This window comes from Amblyomma maculatum, chromosome 7, assembly GCF_055883805.1.
Source record: "Amblyomma maculatum isolate TAMU_Amacu chromosome 7, ASM5588380v1, whole genome shotgun sequence".
Classification (NCBI taxonomy): domain Eukaryota; kingdom Metazoa; phylum Arthropoda; class Arachnida; order Ixodida; family Ixodidae; genus Amblyomma; species Amblyomma maculatum.
The window spans coordinates 33712741-33729870 of NC_139350.1; the positions used below are offsets into that span (position 1 = coordinate 33712741).

The following is a 17130-nucleotide window of genomic DNA, read 5'->3' on the forward strand; positions in this document are numbered from 1 at the left end:
CGGGAAGTTTATCCGAGTCTAAGCTCTCTTAACCATGGCTGAGCGGGATTACTGGAGCTTATTTACGAGGTTTTAGCTCTTCTACCTCCAGCCTCTTCACTGCTGTTTCTCGGCGAGCTATATCGGCTGTAGGATCAGACTCAGCCTGACGACTGCGCTGAAGCGTTGACGCAGCTCATTCATGGCGAGACAGCCGGAGTAGCAGTTTTTAAACCCCCGGCCCATTCACCTGGTATCACAGCGGAGAGCGTCCACGATCGGGTCGGTAGATCGGTGGCCCCGTGACGAGGAATACGAAGAAGCGGACAGTGACGTGGGCAGGAGCGCTCGCACTAGGGCCGCTCCAGCGACTCAAAATAAAATGACTTTGGCTGTGCGAAGAGTTCTGAAATCACGCTTCGTGCTAACATGGCATCGATATTTTTAGGACTAGCTTGATTATTGTTTTGTGTGGTTTAACGTCCCAAAGCGACTCAGGCTATGAGACGCCGTAGTAGAGGACGCCGAAAATTTCGACCACCTGGGGTTCTTTAACGTGCACTGACATCGCACAGCACACAGGTGCCTTGCTTTTCAACTCCATCGAAAAGCGGCCGCGGAGGCCGGGATTCGATCCCGCGCCCTTGGGAAAAGTAATCGAGCGCCGTAACCACTGCGCTACCTCAGCGGGGCTAAGACTAGCTTGAGAGTGCCATTTTTAATGGACTGCAGTGCAGTTCAGCTCGCTAAGCAAGGAATGTGTACTTGCAGAGAAGGCACGTATGTATCATCCAAACTGTGATGCTGTCTGTTCCTATTTGCAGAAAGCTCGTCAAACGAAAGTCGGTCAGGGCACTTACTTTTTGTGCAAATTGCATACGCCAGGAGAGCCGAAGTCGCCAAAAACTTGCTATGGCGATCAATGCCGCCTGTAAATATACTTACCGAGAAGGAAGATGGCAGGCCATGTTGAAATGTATTTTTACCGCGTAGTACAATTTCGTGCTCCAAGCAGGTGAAACAATGTGCTTGTGGCTTACTGCTTTTATGTAGAAACAGCGGCAACACCGAACATCTCCGCACCGCTACGGCCTATATTCTCAGAAGCACGACGAAGTGCAGCAGAAGGCAATTTGTTAACACTGGCGAGCACCAGATGCGAGATGCAGAAAAAAGCGTACCAGAAGGACGAGTCGGAAAGGATGTGTAAGCAATCCATGGCCACCAACCTTGGAGAAAAAGAGTCGGCGCTCCTATGTCCCATCAGTGTTGGGCGCTGTTCAGACCCCACAAAAAAGAAATCCTCACGATACACAGCTTATCACTAGTCAAACTGTGTAAATGCAGCGGTGTTCGGCGCAGTGCTGTTAGATGGCCACTTTGTCCTTGGAATAAACATAACCTCCACTTATGTGCCAGCGTATACGTAGAAATGCAGGTGGCTAACATTAGTACTAAAGGTGCCTGATATTCGTCTGTATGAATTACTCATTTGCCCACAGTAAGCGCTCCCGAGGTACTCCCAGGCTTAACGCGGAGGGTGTGCACACAGCCTTCAGCGACATGACGGTTTCACTTATCACATTGCTGTCTTTCGAATGCTCCATCATACGCGAGGCGCGCCTGCCTGCGACCCATTTTTAGAACTCTATGGTCTCCGCAGGTCGTGCAGCTGACGAGAACGGGCACATTTTCTCTCTCCCTCTGACAGGCATCGTCGTGGATGCCGCCACTAATTGAAGCTGTACAAGCTTCTTGTGTCACCACAATCCTCAAATTCGTCGTTACGCTTTTGAAATTCTAGTTAGGATGCAGAACTGCCTCCATATTATCATAGTTAGTGTTATCAAATTAGATTAAGTCATCATGAAACACTGTTGAAGATGTATTAAGTTTGGATGAGCTTCAATGCAAGTTGTCTTGTTAGTCATTACTTGATGAGCTGAGGTGCATTGCAGAGGAGAGTGCTAGTTTGCAGACGCCTCGGTCTGCTCTTGGGCGGCGCGCATGTCGTAGGCCCGCTCGTAGAATTTCTCGTAGATGCGACGGATGATGAGTATCTCGTCGATGAGCGCCTGCGTCACCATCTGCACGAAGGCGAGCAGGATGACGAAGACAAGGCAGAGACCTGTGATGATGGTGACATTCTCGCGGACGTAGCGGTGCGCTGAGTCAAGGCAGTTGCCCGTGTACACCTGGAACCAGGCGTCGTAGTCGGTCATGTTAAGCACGTTGCGACCGCATGACAGACTCACCACCTGCGATGCAGAGCCAAACTTCTTGTTTAGGGGCTCGTTCCTGGCCGCATTTGGACACATAAAATAAAAAAAAAATAATTTCGGCGTGTCTTGAAAATTTGTGCTGGTGCTGGGACAAACGAACTCGCAGTTAGTGGTGAAACAGCGAATAGAAGCAAGGCAAGACAAAGAAGCACATTTGGCACCGTTAGACTAAATGCGGATAGTGCTCTCTGTCTTTTCCTGCATTATCTACTCTGCTATGCTGTCCATCAAACGGTGTACTGTGTGCTTCTTGTACTCGTGCTACGAAACTTACAGCTTGATATAATTCCTGGGCCACGTAAAAAATAGAACGACATGGCTGGCGTTGTATTACCGATTCAATTTTGTTTCACGTCCACCTGCGGAAAACACATTCTCTACTAAATCAAAGGAGCCCTAATAGGAAAATCATTGAAGGCCGAGCCAGGAAAAACATTTCTAGGCCTGTAGGTGGCCATTCAGGAAAGTTTCCTCTGTGTGCCCGAATGCTATGAACGCTTGTACGTATGACATGATGAATAAACAGCGGTAACGATGAGGCTGAAGAGCAAGAAGCAAACAGGCCCGTACGTACGTACCTACTATCGCGCTCAGTGTGAGCCACACCGCGCGAGCATGTGGCCAAGCGCTCGGCATGGTTGTACAGTGGCTCCAATTGTGCCTTGTTTTCGAGCTATCTGGAGAGGGCGTTGCTATTCCAGCAAGCTCACATAACCTCCTCTTGCTTGTTTTCACCTTCACCCTCGTTTGCTATTTTTTTATATCAGTTTCAAAAATGATAACTGCAGCCGCTGGTCGACGCCCAAACGTTAAGCGCGGGGACCCGTCTCGGTCCGCAACATATGTGTAACCAGGCATGCCACTTTGCGCTTCATCATGTTAGTGAACGGGAGGGGCTAGGCGGAATCGGCGCAGACTTTTATGCGTCAACGTGGCTGCTTGTAGATGCTAACACTGTTGAAAACGGTACGTTGATCACGTCGTGGCTTTTGCCGATTTTGCGCTAGGTGCTAACGTGCTCAATTAGTGCTTAAATCATGTCAAAACACACAGCCCTACTTGGGCGACCAAAGTGCTGTGCTTGATAACTTCCGCACGTCATGTCTCGTCGAAGGCAAATGTGCTGCATGATCTTGCAGTTTCTGCTTCAGCGAAAACAAAAAAAAAATAAGAAACAAATAACGTGTCCTTCAGATAAAGGGGAACGAGGGGTTGCAAAGCGCTTGTTGGAACAGCAGCACCCTCTCCAGATAACTGTAAAACGCGGCACAATCAGCGCTACTCTACTACCTTGAAGAGCGCTCGGCCACGCGTTCGCGTGGTGTAGCTCATACTGAGCGCGATAGTACGTTTGTACGGAAAGTTATAAACGTGCACAAACGCATTTGTACACTTGTGTAAGGCAATACTTGCCATCCTTGGAATCACAATTTTTTAAGCCCGTCAGAAAAATAATCTCAGCGCAGTTGATTAGTTAAGCAAACATTTTATAGACCGGCCAGGCAGTAACTTCACACCACGTGCGTTATCAAATTGTAAGATCTGACACAAAAATCACACAGATAGAAAGAAAACAATAGCTCATCTGTTGTAAAAAAAAAACAGAATATCAACTAAGAACGCTTTTAGATGCACTGCCACCAACCTGATCGGTGGTATTTCGCTTGCAGCACGAGTACGGCACTGAGCAACGCTCGTTGCTGGGGTTAGCGCGGGAGCAGTTGAAGTACATGTTTGCATTCCAGTCCCGGAAGTTCCTTCTAGAGATGCCACAGCACTGCATTCGCTCCTGCAATCACATAACGGGGCATAAATTTTCGTTCGTCGTCGATTCCTCCTCGCGCCTTTCCTCATGGTTAGTTATAGATAGATGTAAAATCTACAAATCAAAATCGGAGCATGAGTCCACTGGGTTGATCACTAGAAACAATGGGGCTGCCTGCGAACGGGCCGTCAGTTGTTGGAATATCTACCATCACTGTATACTGTCATGTGTGTTATCTCCAAGAGGTGCAGCCTATTCGAGGCAAATCGGAAGCGAAGATATTAGAGGATGCAGTGGAGCTCCTGTCGCGACAGCTTCTCTCGGTCTTTGTTCCTCTCTCTGTCATTCCTGTCCAGTTTTCATGTGGATCTCAACGACCGAAAACAACAGACTTATTGTGATGCTGATTTTAATTCTGAACAACGACGCAAGCAGTCTTATCAAGGCCCTGCTTGAAATACTACACAAATATTCACCATAAGGTCAATTTTTTCGGTCATTTTGATGAACCGTGAAATTTCTTTTATTTTCAAATTTTCTTTGTTTGGGGCCCGAGAGTGAGCGACACATCAAGCAATAGCAGTTGCGCTCACTAACGAACACTGAGAGTGAATAAATGAAACTTTCAACAATGTGAGGTAGAAGTTGTTTAAATATAATCTCCAGGTGGGCAAGAGGAAAATGTTTGTGACTATAATTGTGTCGGTCGAGACGAAGGGAACCGAGACTGGTCGTGACCACGGCCACAGAGTAAAGGGCGTTTACTGAGCAAGCACACGCATTTATTTCCTCTGGATACGTGAGACACGACAGCCACTGGAGAAGTACACACACAGGCGCAAAAGTACGCAGGCAATCCTTAAAAAAGTTCAAGGTATTAAAACTAGCCACTGCACGCGAACAAGACTTTTGAAGTCAAGAGCTAAGGGGGCTTTTAAAGTGCCCTTTTTGGGGAGAATAAAGCAATGTACAGAAGGACAGTTCCTCCCCAGCTTACATACGCAGATGCTCAAAATGGCATCGAGGCTTTGGCATATCCCACCTGTATGCTGTCCATGAGCCTCTGAAAGTCCGCCGAATCCCGGTAGTGCACGATGAGCTCCATGGAGAAGGTGTCCGACAGCACCTTCTTGATTTGCGACGGTAGGAAGAAGACGATGAGTCCCACTACCAGGTTGATCAGCAGAAGCGCCGTGATGAAGGACGAGTATATGTTCAGCAGGCACGTGTTCTCGCGCAGAGCGCCCACGCAGCCACAGAAGGACAGAGACATGGTAACCAGGCCGAACAGCATCACTGTGATCTCCATCTTGATGAGGAACAAGCTGCCAACAACCGGAAATTTGAAAATGAATTGCAATAGCAAATTGCAGCTATTGCGCATTCTGTATTTTGAACAATGCGAGGCACATTACAAAGCTTGAACAGGCACAGGTATTGCGCGAAAAGCTGGAATATAATATATAATTCATTCGCTTCTCTCATTTGCTTTGGATTACGGTTTCAACCATCAAACGGCGGCCGTGACATTACAGACGAGTTGAGGTGTAATCTGATGTGTATAGAGAGTGCATGCAGTACGGCCTCTGCTTTATTCATCTTAATTTGAAACAGCCCTTACACAAGCCTGTCCAAGAGATGAAAGAGTAGAGAAATAATTTAAGTAGTGCTACCAGCGTTATTTTGTGACTCACGTGAACAGCTCGCTAGTGACATCGCGAGTATTTTTCGGCGAGAAATGTCGATATGAAAACTGCACGAGAAAAAAATTAGTTGTAAACTATATACTTAACCTAGGTTAATTTCGTGTCGTCGCTAACGTATACAATATTATCCTCCGCACTAAGCCAAAGAAACAACACACATCTAAATCTTTGGTGTCTCTATTTGACATTAATTCAAAGCCTCTGTTATCGGCAAATGGATAGCTGTGTTTTCAAGGAAGTTTGGGTGTCCTAGGCGAGTGAAATCGGCCTGACGCCGCGCACGGCCACATCTTTTCAGTATCGGTATTTCGCATGCTAAAACTTTAGGCAATGAATACTTGTTATTTCAGGAACATTTAAAATAATGGCATCAAAAAAAAGAGTGCAAAGTCGCAAGCTGCAGATGTCTTAAAAAAAACATCACACTGAAAGGATTACAACGCGCTATTCGCATAGCTGTTGACCCGGAAAGGCAGGTCGGCAATCGGTTAGCAGTTGCTTGCAGTCGCTGCAAACGGAAAACCGCGTTGTGGATACTGATCCAACGTTGAGAAAATTTACGTCTGAGAGGAGGCGTCTTAGTGTTCTAATCTGTGGTGCATCATTGCGCGCACCTCCTCCGCCGCCGTGCAGGGTGGAAACAACTGCGTCGACTGCTACGACGTCCGCCATTATGATGCCCGCTCCTCTCCTTAGCCGCCACGGACAGCGGAGGGGAGTATGCCCATCGATGCACCCTAGCAACGTCGGATGTCGGGCAGCGACATGTAGAGATCGTTGTGATAAAACGTGTGCTGTTTTAACGACATGGCAGGAACACAACATTTTCGAATCGGCAAAGCAAAAATATCTCAGATTAATATACTGTAACCTTCATTTTAAACCGAATTTTTCGGCTTGACTTCCTGCTTCATAACCTACCGTGCAGGCCATGCGCCTAAAGCCCTTAAAAACATTTTCTTGGTCTAGTTTTCAGCTACATAACCGCTCCCAATACGTGTCAGTACACAGTCTAGGCTATAGCTCAACCTCTGTTTACTCCGGTACTCGCCAAGGCTCAGTCATTGATTCTCCGCTTTTCTAATTTATATTACCGGATTGCTTTTTTCTGTTTCTTCTGATATACATTTATTTGCTAATGATTGTGTCGTTCTGAACGTCAGTGAACGTTAAAGAACACCAGGTGGTCCAAATTTTCGGAGCCCTTCACTACGGCGTCTAATATATCCTGAGTCGCTTTGAATGTTAAACCCCACAAACCAAACCAAAACAGTCCCATGCAACAATGATGTAGCCAATCTTCTATATGACCTCAATTTTTATTTCTTAATGGTGTAAAACATGGCTAATGGAACTTATTATTACCAAATGCAAATTCATTCGCGTGTCTAGAACTTCCAAATATTTCCCTTATGTATTCCATAAATCATGTCCGCTGGAGTTGGCGCTTTCCTACAAGTACCTGGGTGTGCACATCACTCAAATATCGCTTGGTCACTACGTGTCAAATATGTTATTAACAATGGTAACCATATGCTGGGTTATACAGCCGTCCCTTTAAAGCGTCTTAATCCCTCAAACTTCTTTTGTACAAAACGCTAATACGCCCAAAACTGGAATACAGTGCTGGTTTCATTTGGTTTTGGGGTTTAACTTCCCAAAACGACTAAGGCTATGAGAGATGCTGCAGTGGAGGGCTGCGGAATAATTTCCACCACCTGGGATAGCGTGCATGGACATCGCTAGCACAACAAGCGCCTAGCTTTTCGCCTCTATCGAAAAGCGCCGCCAAGACCGGGATGCTCGGCATTCTTGGGAACAGTAGTCTAGCGCCCTAACTGCTGCGCTACAGCGGCGCGGGAATATGCTGCATCAGTCTGGGACCCTCATCCTGAAAACCTTATTCATTTATTGAAAATGGCTGTAAACGTATCCCGATTCATTATTTCTCACTATAGCAGGCACCAGCCCATATTCAATCGAATCATCTACTACCCTTAACTTCACCTCGGAAAATATTGCGCCATCTGTGTTTCTCATGAAATTTATTGCTACCCACATTTGCGTAGCATCACCTGTTTTCTCGATTAGAACATGCCTATAAAGTAGGTGTCCCATATTGCCGAACTAACGCTTTCTTTTAGTCGTTCTCACCTCTTACAGCAGAAGATGGGGTATTATATTCATGCACCAACCGCAATGATTTAAGATTGTCAGCTTTTCAAGAACGTCATAGCTAACGCTGTATGAGTAGACACGTCGGTAACTGTTTGATATTACTAGCCCCATTCATTTGTTTTTCTCGTGTTGGATCTTTTATAGCTATGCTTCAAAAGCACCATGGCTAACATTCTATGAGTAGAAACACACACCAAGAAAAAAAGGACTAACAGGGGTAGGGAGGTTAGTCCTTTTGAGGACCAACTGCAGGGGGGTAAACACCAAAAGGCAAACTGTAGGAGGAAGTAAGATTGCTCCTTACAGATGCTCGCAAAGAGGCTAAGAGTTGACCCTAGAAAATGATCTTAAGAATAGCACATGTTAATCGCTTAAGGGCTAGCAGCTGACCCTCAGAAATGATATCTGGGGAGTGCAAATATTACTCCGTCGTGATTAACTGCTTATCCCCGGAAATTATCTTTGGCAGAGCAAATATTACTGGCTCAACAATAACTGCTCATCCATATGAACGAATTTCTAATGAGTAACCACTAAACAACTGAGACAAACTTTATCCATAGGCTAGTCACCCCCGCCCGCTGCGGACATGCGAGCTCCAGTCGACTACACTGCAATCACTGTTGCATAAATGTGTGCAGGAATGTAAAAGACTGTTCAACTTCAGTTTGGACACTTTTTCTTTATTAATTACCATCTCGGCCCAGTCAGCTATGTTCACAGGAGTGGCACTAGACATAATGAAAGAATGGAACCCCCGTCCCATTCTTAGAACAGCGGTACATTACATTTTAAGTCATGAACCCAAATGATGTTGACTATGCAGAAATCACAAAGGGAAACATTAACAACAGCAAGCAAAACAAATATTGCGCCAGTAAGTAGCAAACTTTGATGCTAGAACCACAGGACAAGTGGAACTAGGTAAAAAAGCATCAATGACGCTGAGGATATAGCATACAGTCAGCATCCTCAATGAAACCAAAAATATAAGAAGCACATATCAGGTTGCGTATAACTCGTAAGATTATCGACCGTAGGGCAAAATACACAACCTAACCTGCAAGACAGTGTGGCTCAAATAATTGAATGAGAATCGAGGTTTGTTGCACAGCACACAGCTTTCCTTTGATGTCGTCTGTAAGCAGCAGTGTAAACATGTATATGGTAGAGGATGAACTGAAGACAACACAGGTATTCAGGACACCGTCCTTTGCACTTCGTCAGCCTTTTCTTCTAACTACCGTCACTTTCACTTCATTCACATCGGTCGCTGCGCAGCGCATGACAATTTCCCTGGTTGCAGACGAAACTCGTCCTCGAGCACAGCGCTTAAGACGAGCCACATGGATGACTCCGGGGGTACGGGAGCGGCAATTGTGGGCGGTAAGCTTGGCGATCACATAATTTACTTCGCTTAAACTTGTGGCCATGACGAAGAGGCCGGTATACCTAAACAAAAACTTCTGGTACAAGCCTCTCTTGCCTACAGGTGTCCAAAGCCACAGGCCCATATGCGGCCTCAACGTAGCGCCTGTCACAGCGTTCTTTGGAATGGAGCTGTGAGGACAAATGCGCAAGCGAGTCAAGCGACGAACTTCCTCACCCCGACATACCACCTGATAGTCAGAAGGGTTGGCGTGAGGCGAGAAGGGGAACATGGAATCTAAAAACGTGCGTGGCATCCTGACGTAGAGTGGGTAGAACACGGAATACCCGGTCATTTCATGCTTGGCGGTGTTGTAAGTGTATTCGATGAATGGCAAGACGGTGTTCCAGTTCCTATGGTAAGACGCGACTTACATGGAAAGCAGGTTAGTGAGGGCGCAGTTTGTGGGCTCGGTCAGACCATTGGTTCGTGGATTGTAAGGTGTGGAGGGGCGGTAGTAGGAGCCACACAGTCGACGTGATCCTTCTACGATGTCAGTAGTGTCGTCCACGGTCGCTGATGAGGACACTGGGAGCACCACGACGGAAAGCAATCGAGTGCAGCATAAACGACAATAGGTCGCTTGGCTTGGCGGATACAAGCGCTGAAGTATCCACATATCTTGTCAAATAATCCACACAGACGATAACCCAAATGCGTCCTTCTACAGACCTGGGAAATAGGCCGAGCAAATCGATGCTAACGTTTTCAGAAGTCGCCGATGGTGGCCTTACTGGTTGAAGAAGACCTGCAGGCGGAGTGGTGCGAAGCTTGATGCGCTGACATTGTTGACTGCAGGAGACGTATTGTTTAGGGGTCTTATACATTTTCGGCCACTAAACGCGCTGGCGAAGTCTGTGCAATGTACGGGAGAACCAAAGGTTATCCGATGCGATGTCGTCATCCATGACATGCAGCACATAATTTCGCAGATTTTCCAGGACAACCTACAACACGTTTGCAACATCGACCGCGTAATCCTTTTTGTAGTCCATCTTGCATGATGAACGATGGGGAACGTGCTCCTGTGTTGGCCGGACCAATAAACTTTGCAACGTGCGGTCATTTCGTTACTCTCGATGGAAGGGCTCTGTGCTTGGAAATGGCCTCTTCGGAAGTTGTTAGCTACAGATGGCGCGACAAGCAATCAGCATCACTGTGGCGACGGGCACTTTTGTAGGCGACAAAAAAAAATCGTGTTCCTGAATGCATAATGCCCAACGCACCAGATGACCAGACGGATCGCGTAGGCCTGTGAGCTAGCATAAGGAATTGTGAACGGTCACAATCGTAAACAAACATCCATATAGGCATGGACAGAATTTCAGGACAGCAAAGACAATGGCTAGGCATTCCAGTTCAGTAACGATATAATCATTCTCTGACTTCGTTAAGGTGCGGCTGGCATACACAATTACATGCTCAGCACCACTATGAATCTGTGCGAGCACTGCCCCGAGGCCGGCGCCCCTAGCGTATGTTTGAATATCCGTGTCTGCGGCAGGATAAAGTGCCGCAAATTGAGTGCCGATGTCAGAGCAAATTTCAGTTGGTTCAAAGCCGAATCACAATTGGGTGCCCGAACAAACTGGGATTTTTGTGCAGAAAGCGAATGTGCAAGGTGCGCGAAGCCAGGGATAAAGCGGTTGAAATACGACAACAGCCCAAGGAAGACTTTTGATTGTACTTGGCTTTTCATAGTCTCTAACTGCTGCCAGCTTCTGCGGATCGGATCGAATGCCATCCTTATCCACGAAGAAGTCAAGGACAAGAATCTGGCTTTCTCCGAAGTGGCACTTTTTAATATTTCAGATAAGTCGAGCCTTGCTGATGCAGTCAAAGACAATTTCAAGGCGTTCATTGTGCTCTTGAAATGTCTTGCCAAAAATAATAACGTCATCCAAATACCGCATACAAATATCTCATTTGTGGTCACGAGGAATCGTATCCACGAAACGCTCGAATGTCCCAGGCGCATTACACAAGCCGAAGGGTATTGCATTAAATTCTAACAAGCGTCAGGAATAACGAGGGCAGTCTTTTCTCTGTCACACGGGCACACCGGTATTTGTCAATACCCGGAGCGGAGATCAACAGACGAGAAGTCTGACGCCGAGCGCAGACAATCGACAGCGTCATCAATGCGCGACAATGGGTACATGTCCTTATTCGTTACATAATTCAAGCGAGCATAGTCGACGCAAAATTGCCATGTATCGTCTTTCTTTCTCACCAGTATTACAGCCACCCATGGAGTGGAAGACTTCCGAATCACTTCTTTCTGCAGCAGCTCGAGGACCTTGATCGTGAAGTATTTTGCGCTCGGCTGGAGATCGATCTCGATACGGTATCTGTCTGATGGAATTGGCATTCCGCGTTTTAATTGGATGTTGCATGTGAGAGTCTGGCACAGAAGAAAGAGATAGTTCACTGGAAAAGTCAAGCACAAAAGCAGGAAACACGAGAGCGTCCTGAAGTGTACGTCGATTGGTGGAGGATAACGATTTGCTGATCATCGCTCGCAACTGGTGAGTATAGTCCGGCGTCTTGGGTGAAGTTCGAGGGCAATCAGAAATGGCCCAGATAGCTTCGGTACTGTAGCGTTCAAGTCTTGCGAGTTTAGAGCCAGCCGGCAAACACACAGGCTGTCTGGATATGTTCAGGGCCAACAAGTGCGTGCAAACCTTTTTCTGCAACGACCACAGCACGAGGGACCAGCACATTTTTCTTCAACACATTGCAAGTGTTCGGTTCAATTACAAGTTTACAGTGCCCCTGTCGAATTTCAGAGACAGCGCGCGGACAAAAGTGGCTGGCTGAGCTGGCAAGGCCACATTTTTTGTGAGAAAAAGCAAATCGTCGTGCCTCGGGGACAAATCTTCGACTAACGCGGACAGCATTTGTCGCCACACAGACATTTCGCCGGCTCCAATTCAAGTGTTGCACCACACTCACGCAAAACATCGATGCCCAAAATGACGTCATGTGTTGCACGAGGTAGCACAACCAATTCGGTCCTCAACCTTGTGCCGCCCATTTCAACAGAAGCCGAGCAGAAGCCAACAGGAGTTAAAAGCTTTCCCCAAGCACTGCAAAATGTGGTCGCTCGGTCCCACGCAAACATACCTTTCTGGCCGAGAAGAATTCCAAATGAAAGTCATCACAGACACAGCGACACAAGTGTCCACCAAAGCAATTATATTAGCATTGTTCACACGCACACATCTTGTTCTTAAGCATAACAATGGGAAGAGGTATGGGCGAAGTTGACCGGCCGGCGGCCTTTCCTCTATCGGTCGCACCACCTAGACCCATTGGTGGCGGACTGGAGCGGCGACGCGTCGACGGTGAAAGTCGCGGCCGGACCGGAGGCGGAGTCATGCTGCGCTCGGAGGCAGGAGAATCAGAGCGATTGGTATGGTACAAAGCCGGTTGACAAAAAGAAGCAGGCAGCTTCTATGACCCGTCTTCTTTAAATCGAGATGGATGTAATGCAGAAGCACACACAGATCGACGACGCCTGCAATAGACCTCTCCTCGCTTACATCACGAATGACGAATCGAAGGAGAGCCGAAGGGTGCGGCCGCCACGTGGCTTTGCCTGGTGGGTAAAACATTGCGCTGTGGGAGGCACGGTGCGGAGGATTTGGTCTCGTCGGGGGGAACTCGCTGTGTTTTTCTCAGTACCGTCAGGCTCTCGCCTAGTGTGATGCGATAATGGATCGAAGATGACCACCGGCATGTGTTTCTTCCATTCTACCAGTGGTGCAGATGTGGTTTTCAGCTGTGCAAAGAGCTATTCGACAAACCTACGTCATGCGCTGGCAGGTCTTGATATTGATCTTGGCAGTAAGCACATTTTTCTGGTATACTCTTGCGTTCGCGTAATTCTTGGAGAACGAACAAGCACTTATTAGTTTCCTTTATTGCCCTTCCGAATGGATCGTGCTAAATGCTGACCAATCGCACTGTAAAAGGCCCGGACGGCATGTGACCAATGGCAGCGCTTTTAGAGATTCTTACTCAGCGCTGAATTTATTCCAGTTCAGCAGGCCATATTGAAGCAGCTAGCTCTCTCACAAGACTGCTCCCAAAGTCATGCCAGCGGCATGATCGCACAAGTACAACGCATCCCTAGACGGAACTGTAATATACCGCGTTGAATGGGAGTGCCCAATGCGAAAAATGGTTTGATTGGAATCATTTAAGTGTACCTATGACTATTTTTACGCCTTGCACGAATATTACTGTGTGGTACAAATCGCGCTTTGTTACTTTCCTTACCGCGGGACTGATTCGCGTGGTATTGCTAGCCTCCTTGTAACACAGTTTAGGGGACTGAATTACACTAGGCGGAAATAATTTTTGTCTTTGTCTGACCGGACATAACGCAAACTAAAATGTCTGTACTTGAGAGGAAAATCATCCAACGAAGCCTAAAACTCGCACAAGCGCTGCTGCCTTTATTCACAACTGTCCACGCTTCGTGGGGCTCCGCAGTAGCTTTTCTGAACACTTTTAAAATACAGAAAGGGAAGTAAATGATGCCAGTAATATGCCTGCATTGACTCGTGCTCCAGCATGCTTACGTCCTATGAGATTTAAGCATTTGGTAGGACATCAGGTCGTCCGCAACCGGGCATCCCAGTTCATGGAACAAAAATATTTGCATGCTTGCCGAGACTGTCATCCTTTTCAAGGTAAGGATTGCTAATGGGTACGTGTACTTAGGAGCGCTGCATATTGTGCTGGATCTGAATATGTCTAACGCACGATTTGAATCAAAAAGTACACAGCAGCGGGAAACTTCCCACCGCTCCTTGGAGCAGGGAGACCCGGCTGAAAATGATGCTTTTGTCACCATGCCGGTTTTCCTTCGGCGCGCCCCTGTCATCACGTGCCTCCCTGACGTCACATTGTTTGCAAACAGGCAAAGGGTTATAGCGGGAGATGTGTCCGCTTGCGGCCGCTGCTGTAACAGATCGGCACCTCTCGTTTACTCGAGAAGGAGGAGGGACGACTCCGCGAAAGAAGCCGGTAGTGTCAGTCCTGGTCGGTGCGTCGCTCGCTGTTGGTACGTTGAGCCCTGGGAGTAGGCTAATGCATATGTCACCCGTTAATAATTAGGGAGGTAATATTAACAATGCGCCCTTAAAGGTGCGCACACTCCCAGACACCCTTAGAGTGAGTGGGGGTAGCTGTTCCGGTCGGAAAGGAGATGCCCTCGACCTGCGTGGCAAGCTCAGCCTGAATTCAGCTACCTAGTAGTGACAGAAGGGGTTGGCCGTTTGGTGCCCAGCTGTCGCCGGTTCAAACCAGAGTAAGGATCGGAGTCAGAAGTAACAAACAAAGCACAATTTATATACAGCCAGAAGCGATACAGAGGAATACACAAACACTAAAACTGCACAGACGAGAGGTTCACAGAATACAAGTGCTAAGAATGCAACTACAGGATGATTCAATAACACAGAGGCTTTACAACAGATCAAACACGAGAGAGTTACATAAACAAACACCAAACTGTTCACCGGGCACTGTTGCAGTCCGACGCCTCAAGAGTCACGATGTGGCCGCCATACGAGACGCGCGCCGCTCCCTTGAAGGTCCGTGGGCTTGCCAGCAGCGGGTGATCCCCGGGAGTCCAGCCGAAGCACAGGCGAGCACGTCGCAAAACACTGACGAACTGACTGACCGACTGCACAAGCGGCGCGGTCTCTTTAAATAGGGCGCGCCGCGTCTGTATTTTATCACGCGCCAAAGCTAGCGCTCACACACACTTAGCTTCGCTGGTTATAGCGGTCTCTCTTCCTCCCGTCGAGCTGCGCGTCGTCATTGGCTAGGTCCCATAGAAGATTCTGGAATTTTTGGCGGATTCCAGACCGATGAACCACCGTCCTCCCCGGCCATGGGAAAGAGGGTGACGGCAACGCGTACAAAGCTACGCGCTCTCCCGCGCGGGGAAGGAGGCTTTTCTCTCCATGCCTTCCACGCAACGCAAGCGCGGGCCTCGCGCCGTACCGGCTTGATGAAAATGTGCGCCGATTTCGTGACAGCATACGTGGCTCAAGTAACGAGCGTGCCTGGTGCGCTTTATTCTAGCCGGTACCCTGTAGCTGAAAGGTCAACTCCTCAAGCACGATTCGCCGAAACATTGAGGCTATGTCTTCAGAAGCAGTAGGGTCGATGCTGGCGACACTTGTAACGTTAGAAAGCCGACCAAAGTTTGTAGAAATTCGCCGCGATATGCGTGCCTCAGACGCTTGAAACTGCTGCATCACATCAGCTGTAGAGGCTAGGTTGTCGTTCGTGATCAGAAAGCTGTAAATGTCTTCAGCAATTTCTTTCATTAGGTGGCCTACCTTGTCCTCATTAGATATGTCTATGTGGACAAGCTGGCAAAGTCTGAGCACTTCCTCGATGTACTTTATGCATGTCTCACCGGGAACTTGAACTCTTTGGGCAAGGGTCTGTTCGGTTCTCTTTTTCTTGGCAGAAGTATCACCGAAATACTTGTTGATTCCGTCCGCAAACCAGGTCGATGTGATAAGTGTGCCCTTGTGATTTTCAAACCATAGGAGGGCGGTCCCGGCAAGACAGAAGATATTGCTGAGCTGAGCATTCAAATCACAGCGGTTGTATTTGCTGACTCGTTGGTAATCGGTCAGCCAGCCTTCAACGTCGGCATCAGACTACTCTGTAAGCGTACGGGGTTCTCGATTTGGGATGGCCAAGACCTGGGTTGTTCGGAATTGTCTGAGCGTCTTGAGTTGACATGACGGTTTCTGACTGAACAAGAGGTAAAGCAGCTAAGCGACGGCTGCGACGAATGACCAGCAGATCCAGGGCTACGAACTTAGCCGTTCTCCACCAAATATTGTTACAAGTGGAATGGGTTTGTTCATGGATGCTAGGGAATGAATTCGAGGCAGAACAGGTAGCCAGGCCATCGTCTTCCGCACTTCGTCAGCTCCCTCTTCTCTCGACCTTCACTGTCACTTCATTCACATCAGTCGCTGCATAGTGTGTGGCAATTAGTATACCAATATGTATATATATATATATATATATATATATATATATATATATATATATATATATATATATATATATATATTGTGACAGAAGTCTAGGTCGAGACGGCAAGGTCAGCGATGCCTTGTCTAGCGTTTTAATCCGATCACGAACTCAGGGGCGTGCCTGAGCTGGCGCCGCGGGTATGACGATGGTATGTACAAATGAAAGAAGACCCATGGAAGACTCACACAATCTGCCCGGGGATCGGATGCAGCCAGCCTGGCCGCTTCTAACTAAACGATGCACCGCGGCGCACAAACGGTTTTAGGCGAGAAATATGAACAATATCAATTCCACGGTGGCGTCGATCGGCTGGGGAATCAACAGGCGCGACTTTGTAGTTAACTGCAGAAGTTTTGCTCAACACCTCATAGGGACCAAGGTAGCGGTGGGGGAATTTGTCACTAAGGCCAGGGGTGCGCATTAGTGTATAAAGCAGTATTCGTCACCAGGACGAAAAGAGACCGCGCGATGCGTAGACTCGTAGCGACTCTAGCGGTCTTCCTGGCATGCTGCTATTTTGAGGCGGTCAAGATGACGGCATCTGGTCACACGAGATAAGAACTGGGTAGGTACTGATGTGAAGTAATCGGGCGTAGAGAAGAAGGAAGTGTCGAGAATTGTAGGTGGAGGACGCCCATAAACGAGGAAAAATGGAGTAGCCGGTAGTCCACTGTACTGCTGTATTATAGGCGAATGTGACGAATGGTAGAA

The 17130-nt window shown here is 47.7% G+C and overlaps 1 protein-coding gene across 1 annotated transcript in view; it reads right to left on the reverse strand.

Annotated features, from left to right (window-relative positions):
* Nucleotides 1-850: 850 nt before the first annotated feature.
* Nucleotides 851-17130, reverse strand: part of LOC146182943 (tetraspanin-33-like) — a 37462-nt gene continuing 21182 nt past the window's right edge. Inside the window, exons 3-5 of the mRNA XM_084608304.1 lie at nucleotides 5069-5351; nucleotides 3907-4050; nucleotides 851-2237 (exon numbers count right to left, since the gene is read on the reverse strand). Coding sequence (XP_084464430.1) covers nucleotides 1947-2237; nucleotides 3907-4050; nucleotides 5069-5351 — 718 coding nt within the window. The 3' untranslated portion in view covers nucleotides 851-1946. The remainder of the gene's footprint in view (nucleotides 2238-3906; nucleotides 4051-5068; nucleotides 5352-17130) is intronic.